The sequence below is a fragment of the Fulmarus glacialis genome, unplaced genomic scaffold (assembly GCF_000690835.1).
Source record: "Fulmarus glacialis isolate BGI_N327 unplaced genomic scaffold, ASM69083v1 scaffold10399, whole genome shotgun sequence".
Taxonomy (NCBI): domain Eukaryota; kingdom Metazoa; phylum Chordata; class Aves; order Procellariiformes; family Procellariidae; genus Fulmarus; species Fulmarus glacialis.
The window spans coordinates 5,579-25,456 of NW_009233876.1; the positions used below are offsets into that span (position 1 = coordinate 5,579).

Below are 19,878 nucleotides of genomic sequence, written 5' to 3' on the forward strand. Positions count from 1 at the left end.
TATGGAGAAACTATTAAATACACAAATACAAAAATAAAATTCTCCTGGTCATGTGTAGAAAAGAAAAATAAAGGAAGATATTTGGTATTAAGCAGGCTGTAGGGCTTTTTAAAGAAATTTTTCATGGCTTTATTGAAAATTGAATTCCATATGTTGAGTTCCTCTGAGCCACTTCTTAAGAAAGAAGAAAGCAAAAAAGTACTGAAATCCTGCCACAAGAGGGCCTTTCTTAGAGTCTGAAAAAATCCTTCTGAGAAAGGATGTGAGCAATCTTTGAACTACCAACGAGGATTAGTTGTGGCCTGAATGCATGTCTTTGTGATATTCTGAAAGACGATTGGGTGTATTGACTTAGTTCTTGCCTACCCCATTAGTCATATTTTATAACCATTGTCTGTATGCAGCGGAAGCACTGCTTGGAGTTCAGTATTGGTATGAAAGCATTACTACTGCAGAGATAGATGGATAGATATCTAAAATATTGTCAAAATACAGAAAATTTACACAATTGTATTTTGGTTTTTTTGCAGTTGCCTTGTAGAAGGAGATGCTAAAGAAGAAATATTGCAGCCTCCAGAGCCTCAGCCAGTACCACCAATCTTAACACCGTCTCCCCCATCAGCTTATCCAACAGTCACTACTGTGTGGCAGGACAATGATAGATACCATCCAAAGCCAGTTTTGCACATGGTTTCGTCAGAGCATTCAACAGACCTCAATGAGAATTATAATAAGTCAACAGAACATTCAGGGAAGAATGAACCCAGTGAACGTGCAGAGAAAAGGCTGGAGCGCAACTTAAGTTTTGAAATCAAGAAGGTACCTCTTCAGGAGGGACCACGAAGCTTTGATGGCAACTCCCTATTGAATAGGGGACATGCAATTAAAATTAAGCCTGTGTCATCCTGTGTAGTTGATAAGAGCTTTAAATCACAGGAACAGATTTCAGGGGATTCATTTGTAGATGCTTCTCAAAACTCATGTATGGAATGCAGCGTGCCACAGTCTAGCACAGCCTTAATACCGTCACTAGAAAGTCTGCAGAGTCAGCAGGTTTCTGATACTCCACTAAGACCAGATCGTCTGCCTCTGACAGAAAAGGGACATGCCACGTGGTCACTGCATGGGCCTGAAAATGCACTGCGTACATCAGTGTCTGAAGACATGTCTTCAGACATCTTATGTCATGGTGTTAAAACTCTTTCTCTGGTATCAAACACCACAGTTGAACATCCTTCCAGTGATAATGTTGATCATACTACTATTTCTGTTCGAGCACCCCTCTGTTTTACTAATCCTCTTCATTCAGATGATTCTGACACAGATGAGATGAACTTTGACGGAGCCATGAGCAAAAGCGCATGTAATGTTTCAACCGCAAGTGCCACAGTTTCTGCTGCCACCAATACTGAAAACATTTCTGCCAGAAAAGTATTGCCAATGTCTATTGCTAGGCAAGACTTAACAGCCACAACATGTTCTGAAGATGGTAAAGGTAGGTTTCGTTGTGGTTCAGAAGTGCTACTCTTTAACCTGTTTGCATCTTCAGAATTGGACAACATAAATTTCTTTACAATGCAGTTTTCTAATAAACAGTGTAGTATGGCAGCTTCAGAAGGGGCACAAGTCTTTTCCTCCCAGTTTTCGTTTTGCATGTGATCTATGTCTATTACACTGTTGGTACTACACACCTTGATAAGCTGCTTCAAAAGCTTTATTACGAGGTGTGAATGCATTCTTAATCGCAGGTTTCTGTGTTATTGGTTGGCACATTGTTTTTCTCCATGTCCAATTTCATGGAAGTGTCTATAATAATGGCAGTTTTGAGTAGTCAAAGTATTTTAAACAGGCTTGTCCAAACATACATCAAATTTGTGCTTACTGGTTGATGTGCTGGTCCTAAAAATGTAGATGTAACCTCTTTCACTGTATCAGTCTTTGAAGTTGCTCATGATTTGGCTCCTGCATTTTAATAGCATTGTAAATATTTAGCCCTGCTTTCCTCTTTTGCTGTACATGGCCAGGGAGAGACAAAGTAATATTGCTGTTCATCTAAAAATCCAAGTTCTGCTTTAGTAGTGCTTTGAAAATTACTCAGTTGCTTTTAATCTCTTACTGCTTTTTGGAATTTTTTGAGCAAGGAAGGTTTGCAAGACTGCTTCTGCAAAAAGTTACAACATCACTTATTGAAGGCAAAAGGGTCCTAAAATGTGTAGATTCGGATTTCAGTCAGGCTGGCACACTTAGCTCAGTTGGAGGACATAGTTGGGAAGAACAAATTAGGCCTCAGCAATGCCTGTGCAGAGTCCAACAAAGTGCGTAGTAGGGCTGTGGAGCTGAAAGGAGAACATGAGTTCCTGTATTTAGATCAGACTCCTGTGCCAGGGGCTTCTCACAGTGATGGCCTCGCTTCAGGAGTCTGTGCAGACTACACAGCTTCCTGAGGTGAAATGGGGCAAAATGCAGAGCCAGCTGTATTGAAAATACTTGCTTTGTGAACTAAGTTTTCACCAGAAGTCATATATTCAGAAATGTGAACTATTTTGCAGCTTTAAAAACAATCTGTTTCTATAGATTTTGTGATATTATGTATGTGTATAAAACAATACTTGCACATACGTGTATGTTTTTAACCCTGTGACACTTTAAAAGTGCTCTGCGTAGCAAAGACAAGGCCCTTTATGTCATAGTTACTTCAACGTTTATACCAAGCAGTCCTTCTTGGATTTGTTTTTGGTAGGTTTTCATGTTATAGTATTTTTCTGACACTGCTTTTAGCCAGGCTTTTTTCCTTCTTTCCCAGGGCAATCATTGTTTATCACTGTTTGAAAATCATTACCTCTCTACACATCTCTTCATGTAGTTGCTGTAAGAACATGCAAATAAAATAAGTAATATGTCATAAATATGATCAAGAATGGGAGAAATGTCACTCAAGAATTTGTTTCATGTGACTGCATATCAGAAACATCCTGAAATAACAGTATAGCCTTTGTGCTGCTGGTATGTTGCTGATTTCATAGGAATGGCATAACATGTTCAAATTTTTTGTAATTTATCTCTTGTTATCGAGGGTGTATCTGTTTTCTTTTGTAGTGAACACTTCCCATTTTATGTTCAGGTTGCAGGTCTTTTAATCCATCTCGGACTCAAGAATATAGGGTTAGATTGCTTTGCACCAGTGATCCTAAACCATGTTTTATAGTAGCTTTTTCATTTTCATACTTGTTTAGAACTCTTCTGTCTGAAGCTGGGGATGTACAATCATCAATGAAGCTTGCCTGTGAGCTTACCAGCACCCTAGTTGCTTAACCATAACTGTTGGTGTGCATGATCTAATCATATAATTAAATCCTCTTTTTAATTCAAATGAAGTGAAAAGTAGTTGTACCCTGAGGTTAAAAAAAAAAAAAATCAAAACAACAACAACAACCCCACAACAACAAAAAAACCTCACTTTCAGTTAGTGCATACTTCATTAATGACTTTATTTGCAGATTTTACAGAGACTATTTCAATAAATGAAATTTTTCTTACGATGTATAGTAAACTTGAGATGGAGCAAGTCTCAGAGAAGTCACTTTGAACGCAGTGGCTTGTAAAATGTGATGGAGTTCCTGTCCCTGCTACTGGCATGTTGGCAGGGCAAGCTTCATGGCTTGATTAGATAAAACATGCCTTCATGATTTTGAATCTTGTGTAGAATACAGTTGTCAGATGAGACTTCTTATGGCAGCAGCTGCTTTGAATTGTTTTAAACCTTTAATTTCTACTCAAATTCCGTAGCAGGCAGGAGTGGGGCTTTTGCTGTCAGAGCAGCTTGTGTTAGTACAATCCTGAGAGGCGAGAGGGAACGGACTGGGGACAGGATGTGTTACTGGCAACAATGGTACCCATCTCCTCTGGCTCCTATTTACCCTTCTGTTTAGTAAACCTTGCACTAGACTGTTTAACTAGTTTGTATCAGTGGTGTGGGAGCCAGCCTGGGTGGGCCCTGAGATGGACTTTGGAAGCAAAACTGAGACTTAGGGCTTTAGAGAAGTGGTTGCTGTGGAGCTTTGCTGGAACTTACTGCTGCACAATGCAGTCCTGAAAAGCAACGTTCATAGAATAGTTTGGGTTGGAAGGGACCTTTAAAGGTCATCTAGTCGAACCCCCCTGCAATGAGCAGGGACATGTTCAACTAGATCAGGTTGCTCAGAGCCCCGTCCAACCTGACCTTGAGTGTTTCCTCGAACATTTCCAGGAATTGCTTAATGTCCTTGCATAGTGCAATCTAGCTGTGCTGTATTGACTTCGGAAGTAAATATTGTTAGAGCCACTTAAGAAATAATAAAAATCACTGCTCATGAGCAGTAAGTTACTGTTTTCAGCACAGCTGAGGAGCTAATATATATTTTCAACAAGCTTCTTACCATGGTTTGGGACCTTCATTAGTGGTTCAGTTAGTAGGCACCAGCTGTGTATACTTACCAGTATCTGCAGAAGAGTTCAAGAAGCCAGTGTGTTGTAATGAGCTTAACTTGGCAGTGGCTGCATATAGACATATAATGAACGTCAATTAAGTTACAGTAACTACTATGATTACAGTTATTGGCAAGTTACTTGTTCAAGAAGCAAATGATACCACTCCAGTGCAGATTGTTAATTCTGCTTATACTCTGTTGCTGAAAGAATGAAGAAAAAGTATTCATTGGAGTTGCTGAGGTTTTCTCCAAAAGATTTAGACTAAAAATGTATTCTACTTTTCTTTCTTCCACCACATACAAACTGGTTCTTAGCCCCTTAAAGTGAAGATAGCGTTGTTAGCATGGAGTTGCTCCCAAGGCGTTAGCAGGGTAAAACAAAACAGTTTATAACATTTAGAGCAAATTTTCCTATTGCTTTAAATTTCATGCAAAGTTTAGGTGATCTCACTTATCAAAAGATCAACTTCTAAAAATCTAGAGGGAAAATTTAAGTGTGTTTTTTAACTTATCTAAATCTCGTGTTTGATTTAGATGCCGATACCAGTGAAGATTCCTCTCCCCCACTCCCAGAGAGAACACCAGAATCATTTGTACTAGCAAGTGAACAGAGTGAGTTTTTAATGTTTTGTGATAATTGGGGATAAAATGTGAAATGCGTTTCAGTATTCTATTTTAATGCCCCTGCTTTTTGGTTAATCTTAAAGTGTTGGAGCAAGTTGTGAAATGGAATGAAATCTAGCATGTGTAATGGCTTATTTTGAGGTTTAACTTTCACAAGCCCTTGAACACAGTCAAATTATTTCTCATTTTCTCACAAAGCATGCTGTTACATGATATTTAAGTATATTGGAGACTCCAGTATTGATTTTAGTGGAGCTGGTTTCCAATCAGGGTATGGAAATGAGATACAGGGGGAAAATGCAATACAGTTAGGGGATTCCCCAGCTATTTTAGGTAGTTTCCTACTGCTCCCAGGTAGGGAATGGGAAAACACATGAACAGTGTTTATCTGATTCTCCTTTATCTGATTCTCCTTTATCTGATTCTCCTTTATCTGATTCTCCTTTATCTGATTCTCCTTTCCTGGGCAAAGGAAAGATGATGGCATTTAATACTGCACTGCATCTAGTGAACAAGCCCAGTTTATATAAGTTTAATGTAGTTTACTCTTTGCCTGTGTCAAAAGGTTAACTGAAAGAGAAAACTGACACTTACAAATGATTTACTGAGATTTTTGTTCCGTGTTACTTTGTGAAACTTTCAAAAATTTTTGGCCAAAGTAGTTAGTACAGATACTTTCAGCATAAAAACATTGAAGTTTTGTAAATATGTCCCTTGAGCGTCATAAGCATTGGTAGTTCAGAGGCAAAGTGATCCTTTCTTTGGATATTATGGACTTTCTTCTTTTCTGGGAGGACACAAGAAACAAAGCTTTTTTTCTTAAGAAAAAAAAAGGAAAAGAAAAAACATCTCTTTGGGACTGGAATCACTCAAACCACATCAATTTTGATTGTGTTTTTGCATGATGTCAGTAAAGGACAGGTATGCTGTCCTGACTTGTGTGTTTTCTTTACTTAGTATGTCTTTTTCAGATCTACTGTTATAGCACAGCTGGTATTACAAAATTTTTAAAACATTATTGAAAAAGAAGCTAATTCTCCTGTTGGTTAGGAAACCCCAAATGAAGGAAATGAACGTCCACAATGCAAACGCTGCAGTCTTGTGTTTTGATTATGTTGTGGAGTCTTCCCTTATCTTGAAAGCTCTTCATGTAAAGAGAGCTTCATGTTTCTACAAGCATTTAATTTTTAAAAAGTTGCTTTATAGCACAAATCTAATGCTGTGTTCTAATGCTGCATCACAGAGAGAACTAAAGTATGTTGAGTTTGATTTAATTTTTCCTAGGCACACCCTTGCCGAAGCCAGTTATGATTGCACAGTCTGAGTGGAGCATATTGCGTGATCAGCATCTCCCTGAACAAACAGTCTCTGCAGTAAGTCTGTACTAATCAGTCATTTCTAGTTTGGTTGGGAGCTACAACTAAAAGCAAAATGCATACTTGTGAAAAGTTACAGCTGTTGATCATCTACAACTAGCCAGTTTTTCCTCTGCCTGAGCTGCTGAACTGATGTGTTAGCAGCATGTTTTCTTTCCAAGAAAACTATCTGGTTTTCCAAGTTCAGAAAAAGTCATCTTTAATATACCTTAAATTATGGCTTTTAAGAGTGTAAATATGCTGATTTTATGGAGCTTGCTGTCTGCCCTTAATTGATCATAGGCTAATTCAAGCTGGAGGAGAATTGCAGTCTCTAGTCTAACCTGCTGCATGAAGCAGGGACTCAGACCAGGCTTGCTCAGGGCTTTATCCAGTTCAAGAGCCAACTGGATAAGATGGAGACTTCATATCCTCTGTGGGCAACCTGTTTCACTGCCTGATAAATTTTTCCTTGTATCCATATTTATTTTAAACAAACCCTTTTCTGCCCATCAGATTTCACTTTTCACATCAGTCTACTAGTTGCTCAAAGTCATCCAGCATAACAGCTGGCAAAACTTCAAAAGCATATAAATCCTTTCTACATTCATGCCTTTTTTTCATGCACCCCCAATACACTTTACAGCCACCTTTACACACTACTTAAAAATTTGACAAAAAAGATAGGTGTGGATTTTCAGGGACTGTAAATTTAGTATGGGAACTAAACTACCTAATGTTGCAAATAATTTGTAATGTGACAATTTTAACTTTTTATTAAATATTAAGTAAGGTTCTGATAGTAAATTCTTTATTAACTACTGTAGCATTTTTTTGTCAGTGTTATAGCAAGTCAGAAATGTAGGAACAAATAAATATTTCCACAGATGATGTGTATTTTTTGAAGATGTTTTCATCATCTTAAATTTCTGGTTTTCTTTTAGTATTTTGGAAGCATTTTGTAGAATAAATATTTCTCATTAACAGGGTTTGAAAACAACTTCACCTGTACTACCTGGTAAGTGATGGAAAAGATTGATTTGTTTATTTATTTATTTATTTTAATTCGAAAAGGAGTGTTTTTTCCACTTGTTAATCTGTCCAGTAACCCCCTAAAAATGGAAAGTTCAAGTAACCTAAGAGTTTGAACTGATAAAGTGTTTTGGGAGTATTTTTATTAGAAGACTAGAAACTACCAGGGAGAAATTTTTCTCCCGGAAATTCACAAATATTTAATGATCTAACCTTAAAATAAATGTATACATATGATTACTTCAAAAGCTACTTCCAACCCATGATGCTTTAATTTCATTGACAAATCGCTAAAAATTACAGTAGTCTTGCAACAAGCCCATCTCTTACTTCAAAATACGTTTTTCCTACTGAACAAAAATTTGTCTGAACTTGGCTTTTGCTCTGAAGATAGATCTAAGTATATTGTCAAAACATTGGCCTTCTGTGTTTAAAGCTTCTAAGGTTTTCTGAGAAAGCAAGTTACAAATCTAATTTAAAAATTGATGTTAAACTTTGGGTGTGCTAAAATAATGAAGACCAAAAATACTGAATTTAAATGCATATTATAATAACAATATTTTTTCAACTTAATTAGAACCTTCCCATGTTATTGCAATAGAAATTGTAAAAGTTAGTGAATTAATTTCTTTAATTTCATAAAGACAGGCGTAAACCTGAAATAAGTTCAGCAGTGATGTGTGTGTATGTATTTTTTTGTGTGTGTGTGTATGTATGTATATGTATGTATGCTGCATATTTAACAAAGTCTTTAATTTTTGATCTTCTGAAAAGGCTTCAGTAAGAAGTGTAGATCAGCTGATGTTTAACTTTGCAGCAATATGCTTTAGATGTAAGCTTATGTCTGCCATGTATCTTCTACGTATGCTTGAATGGGCTTGTACAGTCCATTTGGAGCTGCAAGTTAAATAGCTGGTAGATTTTTTTTTTTAAATAAATCAGTTTTCAGAAATACTACAGATTTGCTAATAGGGTGATTATACAAGTAATGCAACACATAGTTACTTATGTCTTCTTAAGCACCTTTAGTTTAGAAAGAACATGAACAGATGCATTTATATTGATGTATTAAATGGTACTGTAAGCTCTTGCTATAAATAGGTGCTACATGGGATTTTAAATATCCATACAAACTTTAAAAAAAAAAAAAACAAACATATTTGGCAAACAGGAACGTGTCACTGTCATTGAACATCTGCTTCATAAACAATTTTGAAATATGTTTTTTAAGAAATGAGATATTGGCTTTTAAATCTTTATTTTTGTACATAATATTTGATGCAAGTTGTGTTCTGGACTGAGCTGTACTTCAAAATAGCATTCACACAGTGCTGACTAAATGAATGTTACAGTAAGGGAGGTGTGTGTGTTTTCCAGATCGTCCTGAAAGAAGCAACAAAACACCAACTGATGTTTTACCTCAGATTTCTTTTTCTGGTTCCACTGATATAAGAGGTCAAATTTCAGAATTTCCTGCAGAAGTAACAGATATTGGTAATTACAATTCATTCAAAACATAATCACTAGATAATTTAAACAGAAGATTCATTAACAGTACTAGTTTGGATAGCTGCTACTACTATCTCCCTCCAACTCGCTGAGGTGCAGAACCAAGACAAGTAAGCCTGCCTTGTCTTTTCAGCATTGCTGAAAGAGTTTGTCCCAGAATAAATGATTTGGGCATTCTTCACTTTGTTTTTTACAGTGTATGAAATACAGAATTAGTCAAATGGGATATAATTTCTGTAGAGCACTGAAAACTTTCAGAAATAATACCTGAGGAAACTGCTTTGGTACACAGAGAAGGAAAAAAAATCAATAAATTATAACAAAGGCTGTAATACTGTATTTACTGAGAAGTACTTTCCAAGTGAGGTTTAAATAGTGAATTATAATTATATACGAATTCTTCATGTTTGTATTTCCTATGGCCATAGTGCCTTTAGAAGTCCTAATACTACAAAGTCATTTTCTAGCCTTGAGAATAAACCTCTTCCGTAAGAGCTGGAGCATGTCTTACAGTGGTCCTTCTGACTGCTGCCAACATTTGTGAGACTGCGTTGTCTGAGGGGACAGAAGTATTTAAATAAATTTCTTTCCTTAGGTTTTGGTAACCGCTGTGGAAAGCCCAGAGGACCAAGAGAGCCACCTTCAGAATGGACATGATCCAAGAACCAATGGACATACTATCAATAAATTATACTGGAAAACTAAAGTGCCACTGAGAACTAGAAAAATAGTATTCCACTTTTTTGGGGGGCGACTAACACAGAGCAGTGTAGATCTAACTAGAAATGGTACACTCTTACAGTACATCCCATGCAAAACCTTAAACATTGTTCATAACAGTGGATTCCAGTATTACAACTTAACTTTTCGCTGGGGCCATCTACCTGCCTTATTACACTTAGGAGAAAGTATTACATATGATTTATTTTGTAACTTCAAGTATTATTGCCTTAATGTCTTTTAACCCTGTTACACGCTGCTTGTAGACATATGTTAATATAGTAATACTTTTGACAGATTGTGTTTATGGACTACTTTTTGCTAATGTTTGATTACTATGTATGCATTATTTTGTATATGTACAGGGCAAGTAAGTATATAATTTGATAAAGTTGCAATCATAAAATATTAACAGAAGATGTAAGAAATCTCTGCATGATCTAAATTTTTGTGTACCTTATTTGTAAATTATTTGCCCTGAAGTTTTAGAAAATAGTTTCTGGGGTTTTTTACAAAAATTGCTGGACACACACAGCCAGAATTGCAGGTTAGCAGAGATAAAGATTGTAATACATTTTGTAAATTGTAAGCAAAAGGTTATTTTTATATTATATACTGTTTAATTGTCAGACCTAATTTGTTCTGGTTTTCATCTAGTCATGGAGATTCAGTAAGTGCCTTGGAACAGTATTGAATTCTCTTAGCCTGTGTATCTTACTTCAGTGTTTTGAGTTCATCTGGAATTAGATTATCAAAAATATTTGTATGTTTCTAGTGTATTTGACCTGCCAGTAAAAGAGAAACCATTCTACGTAATCAACACTCCTTAGTTTTCATTTTAATGTTTCATCAGTTGCAATCTTTAGAAAATTCATCTGTCAACTTTCTGTATAATAGGGTTTTACAGTTTTAATATGGCATGTTTCTAATTTGGGAAAACCAGAACACACTGGTAAAAGGACTGTTTAAATACCACTGTCTTCTCTTACAAATGGTAAATACCATTTTTGTTGTTCAACGACTGTGTATGTAAGAAAGCAACTTATATGAAGGTTCACATAGAGCCCTTGCAGCTACACTGTATCTTGGCAATATATTATGTCAAGAGTTAATCCTTATAAGGATTCCTTACTTAAACTTTTCTGTAATACAATCTTTAAATTAAAGAAAGTCAAAATCTCACTATGGGTGTTTTTACTCTTAGGGAAAAAAACTGTATTCAGAAGCAAACTAAAATAGAGTGAAGGATGGCAGTCTGGCTTAGCTTATAAATCTTGTACTTGAACAAAATAGTGACCCTCAGGAACTTATTTTTAGTAACTGCTTTAAAAGCTAGCAATAATGCCAGAGAAGTGAAAAAGAATGTTTAGAGGAAAAATGTTTATTTTAGGTAATGAAACTATCTATTAATCTGAACATTAGCCATGGAAACATTAGGTCTAATTTACTACTTGTACCTTTAAGGCCTCTCTGCTAAAAGAGAGCTAATGCCCAGATAGCAGCCCTATTATAACTTCTAAAAGATACATAACTTGCAATTACTGTCTTTGACTGTGGATTAATCGCCATGCATTTGGTACACATGACAGACTGCCTAGCTGGGGAGCGCCTTCAAAGAACTGTAGCACTGTAAATACTTATCTTAACTTCCCATGGATATAGTTTTGCAATTATTCATTTAAAAATAAATAATTCAATGATATATGCCATTTGGGATAACCTATATCAACTAGATTCCTGCTTTGTAAGCAGCTCAGACAGCTGGAATGTCTTGCAATTGGCAGAATAAAGCTGGCCTGAACTTTGTTCCCCTTTCCCTGCATTGAAGACGATTCGCTTAGACTTTCACTCTTACGGACCTCCTGCAGTTTTTTAATGCACGACGGGCTGTCATTACCACTGGACAGTCCAAATAATTGTAACTTTTTGAAACAGCTGTTAAATAAGAAAATTTCCAAATATGTTTTGGGTGTACTTTTTAAGGATCACTTCCATATTTCTGTACCAAGAAAATACAGGACTGTGCAGATTGTAGATTTTCTGCTTTCCATGTTTGAATTTCACTTAGAGCAAAGGCTGACAAAAATCTATATACTGGCCATCTGGTAATGTTTAATTAAAGTACATCCAGGTTCATTTTTTTTACCTTAGATTTGCATGGATTTGGATAGTATTCCAGACTGAGTTCATCACAAAGTTCTCAGCCTTTCTTTGCTTTGGCGATATGAAACTGCAGTTGTCCTCTATGGATTTCTGTATCCTTTGACAGACCTCTTTTACAAGTCACTGTTGCCTGCTTACATTCATCTGAGTTTTATATTTTCACTTATTTTATTTCAGGTAAACTGACAGTTTTAAGTGCAAGGCAAAAGCTGCCCAATGTCATTACTTTCTGTATCCACACTTGTGGGTGGTACAGGGATAAGCGCAGGGTTGGGTGCTGTGTGCTGAATAGTTTCACATTGTAACTTTGAAATGTTATCCAGTCTAACAGCTTCTTCAAAAACCAAGACCTTTCTTTGCTGTGGTTTATTTGAAATTGAATCTAAAGGGGTTTAGAATATTACACTAGGTTGCAAATTATCACTCAATACAGATCTAGACCAAGTCATTTTATATATATATATTGAAATCAATCATGGAATAGTCTTTCCTTTCGTTTAGCTCCAGTCTCCCATGTTGTATTTTCTGAAAGCAGTCTTCAGTCTCTAAAGTGCAGCTTTTATCAGGCATACAATTGACTTGATCGCTGCAGCAAAGAACCAGTAACACTACTCAACCCAGCTGTTCTTATTAATAACTGCTGCATTGGCTTGTTTGTTCCTTCAGTATTTTTCTCATATTCCATTCATTAAATTGTCTAAATGTATTAATATTGAACAAATCATGCAGTAAATTATCACATCAAGAGAAGAATGAGTTCTCCATATTTTAGAAGTGTAAATACTCGAGTCTCACAAGAAAGCTGACCTCTACAAATATCATTGCTCATCTGTATTATGCTGCATATTTTAGCATTTGTATTGATTTGGCAGGTAGCTTTCTACTTTTTAGTGATTATAGCATTACTTCAGCATTTTCATTTCTGATTAATCTGTTAGAAAAGCCTGCTGCATTTACATGTAATTTTACTTAAACAAGTTTCTAACTTGGAAACTGTGCAGAACAATGAAAAACCTCAAAGAATTACCTCTGGGTTTTTGTATATTGATATCTTGGATTGGGTTTCTTTGGAGACAAATTTCTAAAAGAATGAATGCAGATCAAGTGCAACACAGTGACTGGGCAGCATGATAACCCTTGCTGCTGGAGTAGTTGCTTTTAGCTGCAGATCATACTGTCTTTAAACAGAGTCTTCTGACAATTGAACACTTAAATATTTGCATTTGAGGATTAAACTCTGTGTTTCAGGTTGTAATTCCCACTGTGCCACATAACACTTGGTGTGAAGTGGTGACTTATGTTTTAATATATAGTAAGTACAGATTCTATGTTTCTAATGGAGTAATGTTACCACTGCTGGTTTATTTCAAGGTCACTTAACACAATAATGTATCTCATCTATTTTGTTGTGCTTTTCACATACTTGATAAATACTGTACAAGTGACCGTACTGTCATACTGTATGATGACAAGTGGCTCCTCCTGTGTTACCCGGTGGATGTGGAAGGAGAGTTGTACAGCAATTAAAGCCACTTTCATCAACGTTGAGCAGAGGCTTTGGGTTGTAAAAGGAAGAGCTGGACAATGACTGAATCTTAGAGCATCTGCTCTTCAGTATAGCTGAGGATTGAGAAGATGGTTGTCAGAAGGGGTGGTAAGGAAGGTGATTGAGAGGATGGTTGTAAGGCAGAGTTGAGATTAGGAAAGCTCTGTGTAGTGTGGACACTTCTGGGACTCTTTCGTCCAGTGCCAGGCAGACCACCCACAATCCAGCTATAGCCATGCATAATTTAATCAACTTCTGATTAACGTATCTGCTTAATGTAACATGGTTAAGATAATCCGATGACAATCGGTCAGAACAAGTATGATTGTTGAAGCCAGGGAATAACCTGGTAAAAAGTGAAAATCATGAGTGGCATCCAGGAAAAAAACAATATAAAAGTTGCTTTTTCATTTTTATTATTTGCAGTCTGAAAATATTCTTTCCACTGCTAGATTACAGAAGAAGGGAGAGCTAAGCTTTAGACTTCCTGGCTGGAAGGAGGAGGGAATGGATTGTCAGTGTTAAGCAGGTGATAAGCCTTGGACCACACAGAGCACACTGCAGACACGATGGTGTTTCTCCCAGTCTGATTTGGCAGTTCAGCTGGGTTAAGAAAAGCTTGCAAACACTGGCAAGGATATCTTAAGGTATAATGACCCAGACATAAAGGCTTTTTTGTTATTTTTGTCTGTGCTGATTTGTACTTACAGCAGGGGAATAAAAGAATAAAGAATGTTGAAAATGTAATTTGAGTTTAGTAACTGACTTGCTGGCTTTCAGAGTACTGGAGTGAAAGGGCTTACGTGTCGCAAAGGCAGCGGGAGCAGTAGTAAGGGTGGAAAAGGAAGAAGAGTATCTCAGATCTAGTCAGAGTAGTTGGATGATGCTTCTGAGTGGGAAGGACAGAAAGCCAGGACCGCTGCCTATGAGGTGTGTTCAGGAGGGAACACAAGGGGTACTAAAGATCAGTTTTAACGTTTTTAAAAAAAAAAAGTTTGAACAAGTCACAGTAAGTAATTATGAATACAAACTGGCTTTATAATGCAGCAAGTTACTTGAAATTGATGAACTCAAGTTTTAATACAGAATATTTCCATGGTGAATATTACCCAGAGGCAAACCAGTGTCTTTTAGGCAACAATAAATGCACAGCTATAACTGGATTTTGTTGCAGTCAGACTGAATTTGTCTGACCAGTTGAGTAATTATGTATTTATGTTGATATATTTAACTGAAAATCTTTTGTTTCTCCTCTCCCATAATAGGAATATTTGCAGGTCTGAATTGGTAACAGTCATACCTCTTAAGTATACAGTGCCTGATGGAATACTAACCTGATTTACTTATCCTGTTAACAGGAGCTTATGAAGCAAAGTAGCCCTGTCATCTTGTCCAAGAGGTCGGTAATGTGGACAGTCAGAGATGCAGTTTGTGCCACTGCTGGCTGTCTGTGCACACGACTCCATCAGCAGCTGCCCCTACCCCGGGGCTGGTTCTTCCATGGATGCGCCCAGCTCTCTTCTTCCCACCTTCTCTCTTGACTCAGCATTTTCTTCTAATTCACTTCTTTTCCAACTACCATGTGAGCAGTACCTCTTTTCTAATAGCTGTCTTGATTTTAGTTGTTTGGTATTTTGCTGTGCCAAATCTTGCATCTGCATTTGTGTGTTCTCTTCCTTTTAGCCACCTGGTTGCTTATGATTAAATGTTCTTGGTACTGCGTCTTGGCCAAGTTAGTAACTCTTATTTAGGCAGATGTAATACCTGATACGATGGGTGAGAATGGACCAAATTCAAAAGTGCAAATGCTTCCTTCTACTCAAATCTTACTTCGCAGACTTTGCCATAAGCAAACAATCCCACATGGGATCCTTCCTTCCACTGGCCTCATAGGCTAGATCACTAGGTTATAATTGGTATGGGAACATGACTTGGACTTTTAGGGGTTTGACATTTAGGTCATGAAGAGAATATAGTGTATTTTGTGCATAATACAACATCAAGTCAACAAAGAAATACTATGAAACAAGTTAAATAGAAAATTGGCACTCTGTATCCTAACAGCATTTATTTTATTCTTTTTTTTCCAACCATTATTTCTCACTCATGCAGCTTTAAACTGGAGAGAGCAGAGATAGCCTACTCCTAAACAAAGTTTAAGTACAAAGTGTAAATACCTGAAATGATCATGCAGTGACTTTTTTTTCTTATCTTCATGTTTTTTCAGGCTATCAAGTTAACCTAAAATTGAATTTCTTTAGCCTTGCAGGAGCTTATGGGCCAAGAAGTTGCATATGAATCCTAGGTAGGAAGGCAGCTGATGGAAAGCTGGATACTTTCCCAAAGCAACTGTTTTTTGTTTGAACGTGCTTCTCTTTTGGCAGGGATGTAAATGTGGGCTGATTTAACTTCGGTTAGGTGATAGTCTGCTGTTTCTTGTCTCCCAAATGACATCAAGTACGTCTGGCAAAACAGTTTTTCTTATTTAGCTGTACTAAAGAGCAGTTTCTCTGCCCTTACTAGTAAATCAGTAATGCAGCAGTGGGCAGGAAGGTCAAGTGCGAGCAGGGGAGTACAATGGAGGAGTGTTGGATGTTTAGAAACCAGAAGTCTTGCAGTAGAGGAGAGAACTGTATTTAAGTAAATTCACTTTAGCGATGACAAGAGAATTATTTGGCATATGGGTGAGGAATGCACCTTCAGTCCAAACTTGGCACTTCTGAACTGAGAGCGTGACTCTTCCTCCCGAGGAAGGCACCTTGCCCTGGCCAGCGGAGGGCTCTGGGCCCACTGCTTCAAGGAAAACAGCTATTTGATTGCTGCGTTGGCCAGGCTTGCTTTAAATGTCCCTAAACAGCTGCACAAGTCAGTTATTAATTTCCTCAGGCTGAGGTAGCTTTTGTGCTAATCACTCCTTAGTATATCTTCTCGTTAAAAATACTTGTCCCTCAGTTGCATACCTATTCTTTATACTTGCCCTTCTCATATAGGACCTAGAAAGCATACAAGGTGCTTGCAGATGTTAATTAGACCTTGTGTTATGGGACTGCACTAAAGCCTCCATCAGGCTTTTAACCAGGACCCATTGTGCTAGGGGCTGTCCAAAGCAAAAAGGACGTGAGTTCCCCCGCACCCCGATTCACGGACAGGAGTGCAAGGAACCTGTAATAGCACTCTGTGATAGGAAATAAAAATGACACATGCAATCTGAACAAGATTGTGTTGTATCTCAGTCAAGGAAAATTCTTAGAGGAGAAATATAAATAGTGAAATGGCTTTGGAAGGATTGAAGGAAACTTGCAAGCTTGAGGGGCAGCATGGAAGAAATTATAAGGTTGACCTTAAAACTTGGAGAGGACCACGAAGGTTGGCATGACAGGTCAGTCATGCAAAAGTTGATCTCTTAGAACAGCATGAAGGGCAAAAGTAAGGGTGTGGAGAACACTGAAGCTGAAAACAAGTAGTTGTGTTAAGTGTGATGGAAAACAGCAGAGCAAGAGGTAAGATGAGGATAAATGATGCACTTAGCAAAAATCTGGAGGGCAGCTGTTCTCTCATGGGTATAAGCAAGACATTTTATTTGTGAAGGTGAAATGAGATGTGAGATGGACAAGAACTCTGGGAAGATAAGATCTTACATGTTCAGCATCTGACTAGCCTAAATCAGAGCACCTGGAGAGAAGTCCAGGTGGAAGGGAATAGGCATCAGTGGTGGTTGGGATGGTGGCAGCAAGCACAATGATGAGAAAAGTGGGTAGAAGGAAAACAGAGCAGAAAAGGTCTGATTAAGCCAAAAGGAGCTTCAGTTGATAGCTAGGTGTCTATAAAAAGAGAGAAAAAAAATTGTGCAACACCTTCCTAAATCAGAGCACCTGGAGAGAAGTCCAGGTGGAAGGGAATAGGCATCAGTGGTGGTTGGGATGGTGGCAGCAAGCACAATGATGAGAAAAGTGGGTAGAAGGAAAACAGAGCAGAAAAGGTCTGATTAAGCCAAAAGGAGCTTCAGTTGATAGCTAGGTGTCTATAAAAAGAGAGAAAAAAAATTGTGCAACACCTTTGTTTGTGTAGGAGGAGACAAATCTGGATTATAAGAGCACACCTATGTGGTATTAGGGTTTGTTAGGGACTACTCAGTGCCCATGCTGCTAGAAGGCTTGGGGGAGGAGTCTCCTGAAGTATACTGAAAAGGTTAAAAAGATGGGAAGGAAGTCAGAAAAAGCATGAGCCACAGGAAGAAGAATTTTTCAGGATCCTGCATTTGATATGTCTGAAATCAAAAAGCCTTTGGAAACTGCTTTGAGAGAGAAGCCAGACTGGATATAGTCCAAAAAGAAATTGCAGGAGACAAACACAAGAAGTGAGCATGAAGGTGAAAATGAAAACAAATGCTAAATGTTTTGGGAGGCGAAAAGCTCAAGCATTACAATCACCCACGTGCACACACCTGCACAGACACTAAAGAGTGAGGGAAGAGAAGAGCTTTAAGGGGAAGAGCAAAAGACGAGAAAGATGGAGATCAAGGTTGGGATGGAATTGAGGGCAAGCAGAAAAACTTGAGGAGAAAAGACAAAAAATGCATGTATTTGATGGTAGAAAGGTGAGATGTGAAAGAAAGTAAATCAGCGGGAGAAAATGGTGCAGTTAGAGGTTCCCTACAGTTAAAGGAGGGCAGAAGTCAAGGAGAATTTGAGGAGCTGGATCAAAGGTATTTCAGCTTCTACAAGGGGACCCCTCACCTGTCATTATTGTTCCTGTGTAAAGCTTACTTCCACATTATCCCTTAAAGCTGTGCATGTGAAGGTTTAAGATGCTTATTGAAACAGTTTACTTCCCTTTCGTTGAAGATGAACTATCTGGCATATGTATAGACCTGCAGTGAAAATCTCTCAAACCTAGATAAAGAAAATCCTGTAGCTCAAAGCCGCTTCACCCCTACTCCCAGCTGAACTGCAAAACACAACTGATTTTGACCTCTGAGCCTTGTCTGGGATGTTACCATTAAGATATGTGTATGGAAGCTCTGGCTCACTCTTTCTCAAAGGTTTGTCATAATCTTTGCTGCCAACAACATGCAAACAATGTGCACTTTTGTATACATATTCATTGCAGCCGTTAGCTCTCTTGATGCATATAGAACTGAGAACATTAACCTAGTTGGCTCAGACTGAAATGAAGGGTAATGTGAATCAGAATGGATAAACATGACATGGCATTGATGTATACAGGCTCAAAGACAGGATTTACTATCTGAGGGCTTTTTGTAGCAACATAAGTGCGAACCACTTTATAATTATCTAAATTGATAAAGCATAAGCTGAAACTTTCTAATAAGCTGTAGAGAAGCAAATTCCCTGCATCGTAGGGTTCTCTGTAGGTACAGGCTGGAAATAAAGGCACAGCTTTTCTCAGAGTCAGATGTTAAGCATCGTCAGGGTTCCACTTTGTTAGCACAGTTGTAATTCAGTCTGAAAGTCTTAAAAGCTGCACTTGACATTGAATGTGAGATCAATACATGTCTATACATACCGTGAAATCACTAGTGCTCCTGATGCAACTGCAGGTGCATTTTAATAGACTGCTTCTGCCACATCCTTTGTGCCAAACTGCAAAAGTAGCCTCACTCAGCTGCAGCTTCTAGGGTATGCTGTTTCTTTTGATTCGGAGCCTTTTCTTGCTTTCTGAGTATCGTTTTACCTCCAACTATGAAAAGCAGCACTAAAGAGGCGATGGTCAAACTCTGCTTCTATGGGTTTTATTGCTGCTGCTGTAGGTGTGATTTGGTAGTGAAAGCTCAAATAGAGTTGGATGATATGAGTGTATGTGAGTGTGCACGAGGTGCAGCTGAGTCCTGGTAGCCAGCCATGCCAGTACAGCTTTAGGCACTGTGCGGTCCCAGCTGCCTTCCTATTCAACTAGGATTTGCCCGCAGTGTTGGGGAGCTCCTAACTATAAAGCTCTTGCCTGCAGCATAACCCTGGCATATTGCAGCCAGAAAGAGAAAACCAAGCAAGAGAGGGTTGGACTAGAGAAAGACTAGAAATGAAAATCACCTTGAAAAGGGGTGTTTGAGGAGGAACAAGGAGTTAAGGACTTTGGATAATGCAGGTTTCATGTAACTGAGCAAATATGCAAGCATATACAATTGCATGCAACTACCACTTTGACAGTTTTCCCAATGCTTGAGGGAGAAATAATATCTCAGCAGTACAAACAAGTTGCAATTACTGCAGACCTTCACCAAAGAAGGGCCTTTCACACGACCTCAAAATGCTCTTCAAATGTTACCGGAGGAGTTGAAACAGGTTCCGTGGAAGGTTATGCTGTGTGGGCTAAAAAGCAGGGCTAACTGCAAAGAACGCGTTACACTAGCACACAGTGTAGCTGGGGCAAGCCAGTGCAATGCACCCACTGGCCCCCTGGAGCCCTCAGCATATTTTAAGCCTGTTAAGTTAGAAAGTTAGCC

At 38.0% G+C, this 19,878-nt stretch overlaps 1 protein-coding gene across 1 annotated transcript; it reads left to right on the forward strand.

The window, feature by feature from the left end:
* Window positions 1–530: 530 nt before the first annotated feature.
* PTPN12 (protein tyrosine phosphatase, non-receptor type 12) lies at window positions 531–10,698 on the forward strand (the record flags this gene model as incomplete). The annotated part of the gene is made up of 6 exons (XM_009585467.1): window positions 531–1,495; window positions 5,001–5,078; window positions 6,375–6,463; window positions 7,433–7,463; window positions 8,855–8,971; window positions 9,582–10,698. Coding segments are annotated over 6 exons (1,342 nt in total), but the record flags the coding sequence as incomplete, so codon positions are not given.
* Between the last annotated feature and the right edge of the window lie 9,180 nt (window positions 10,699–19,878).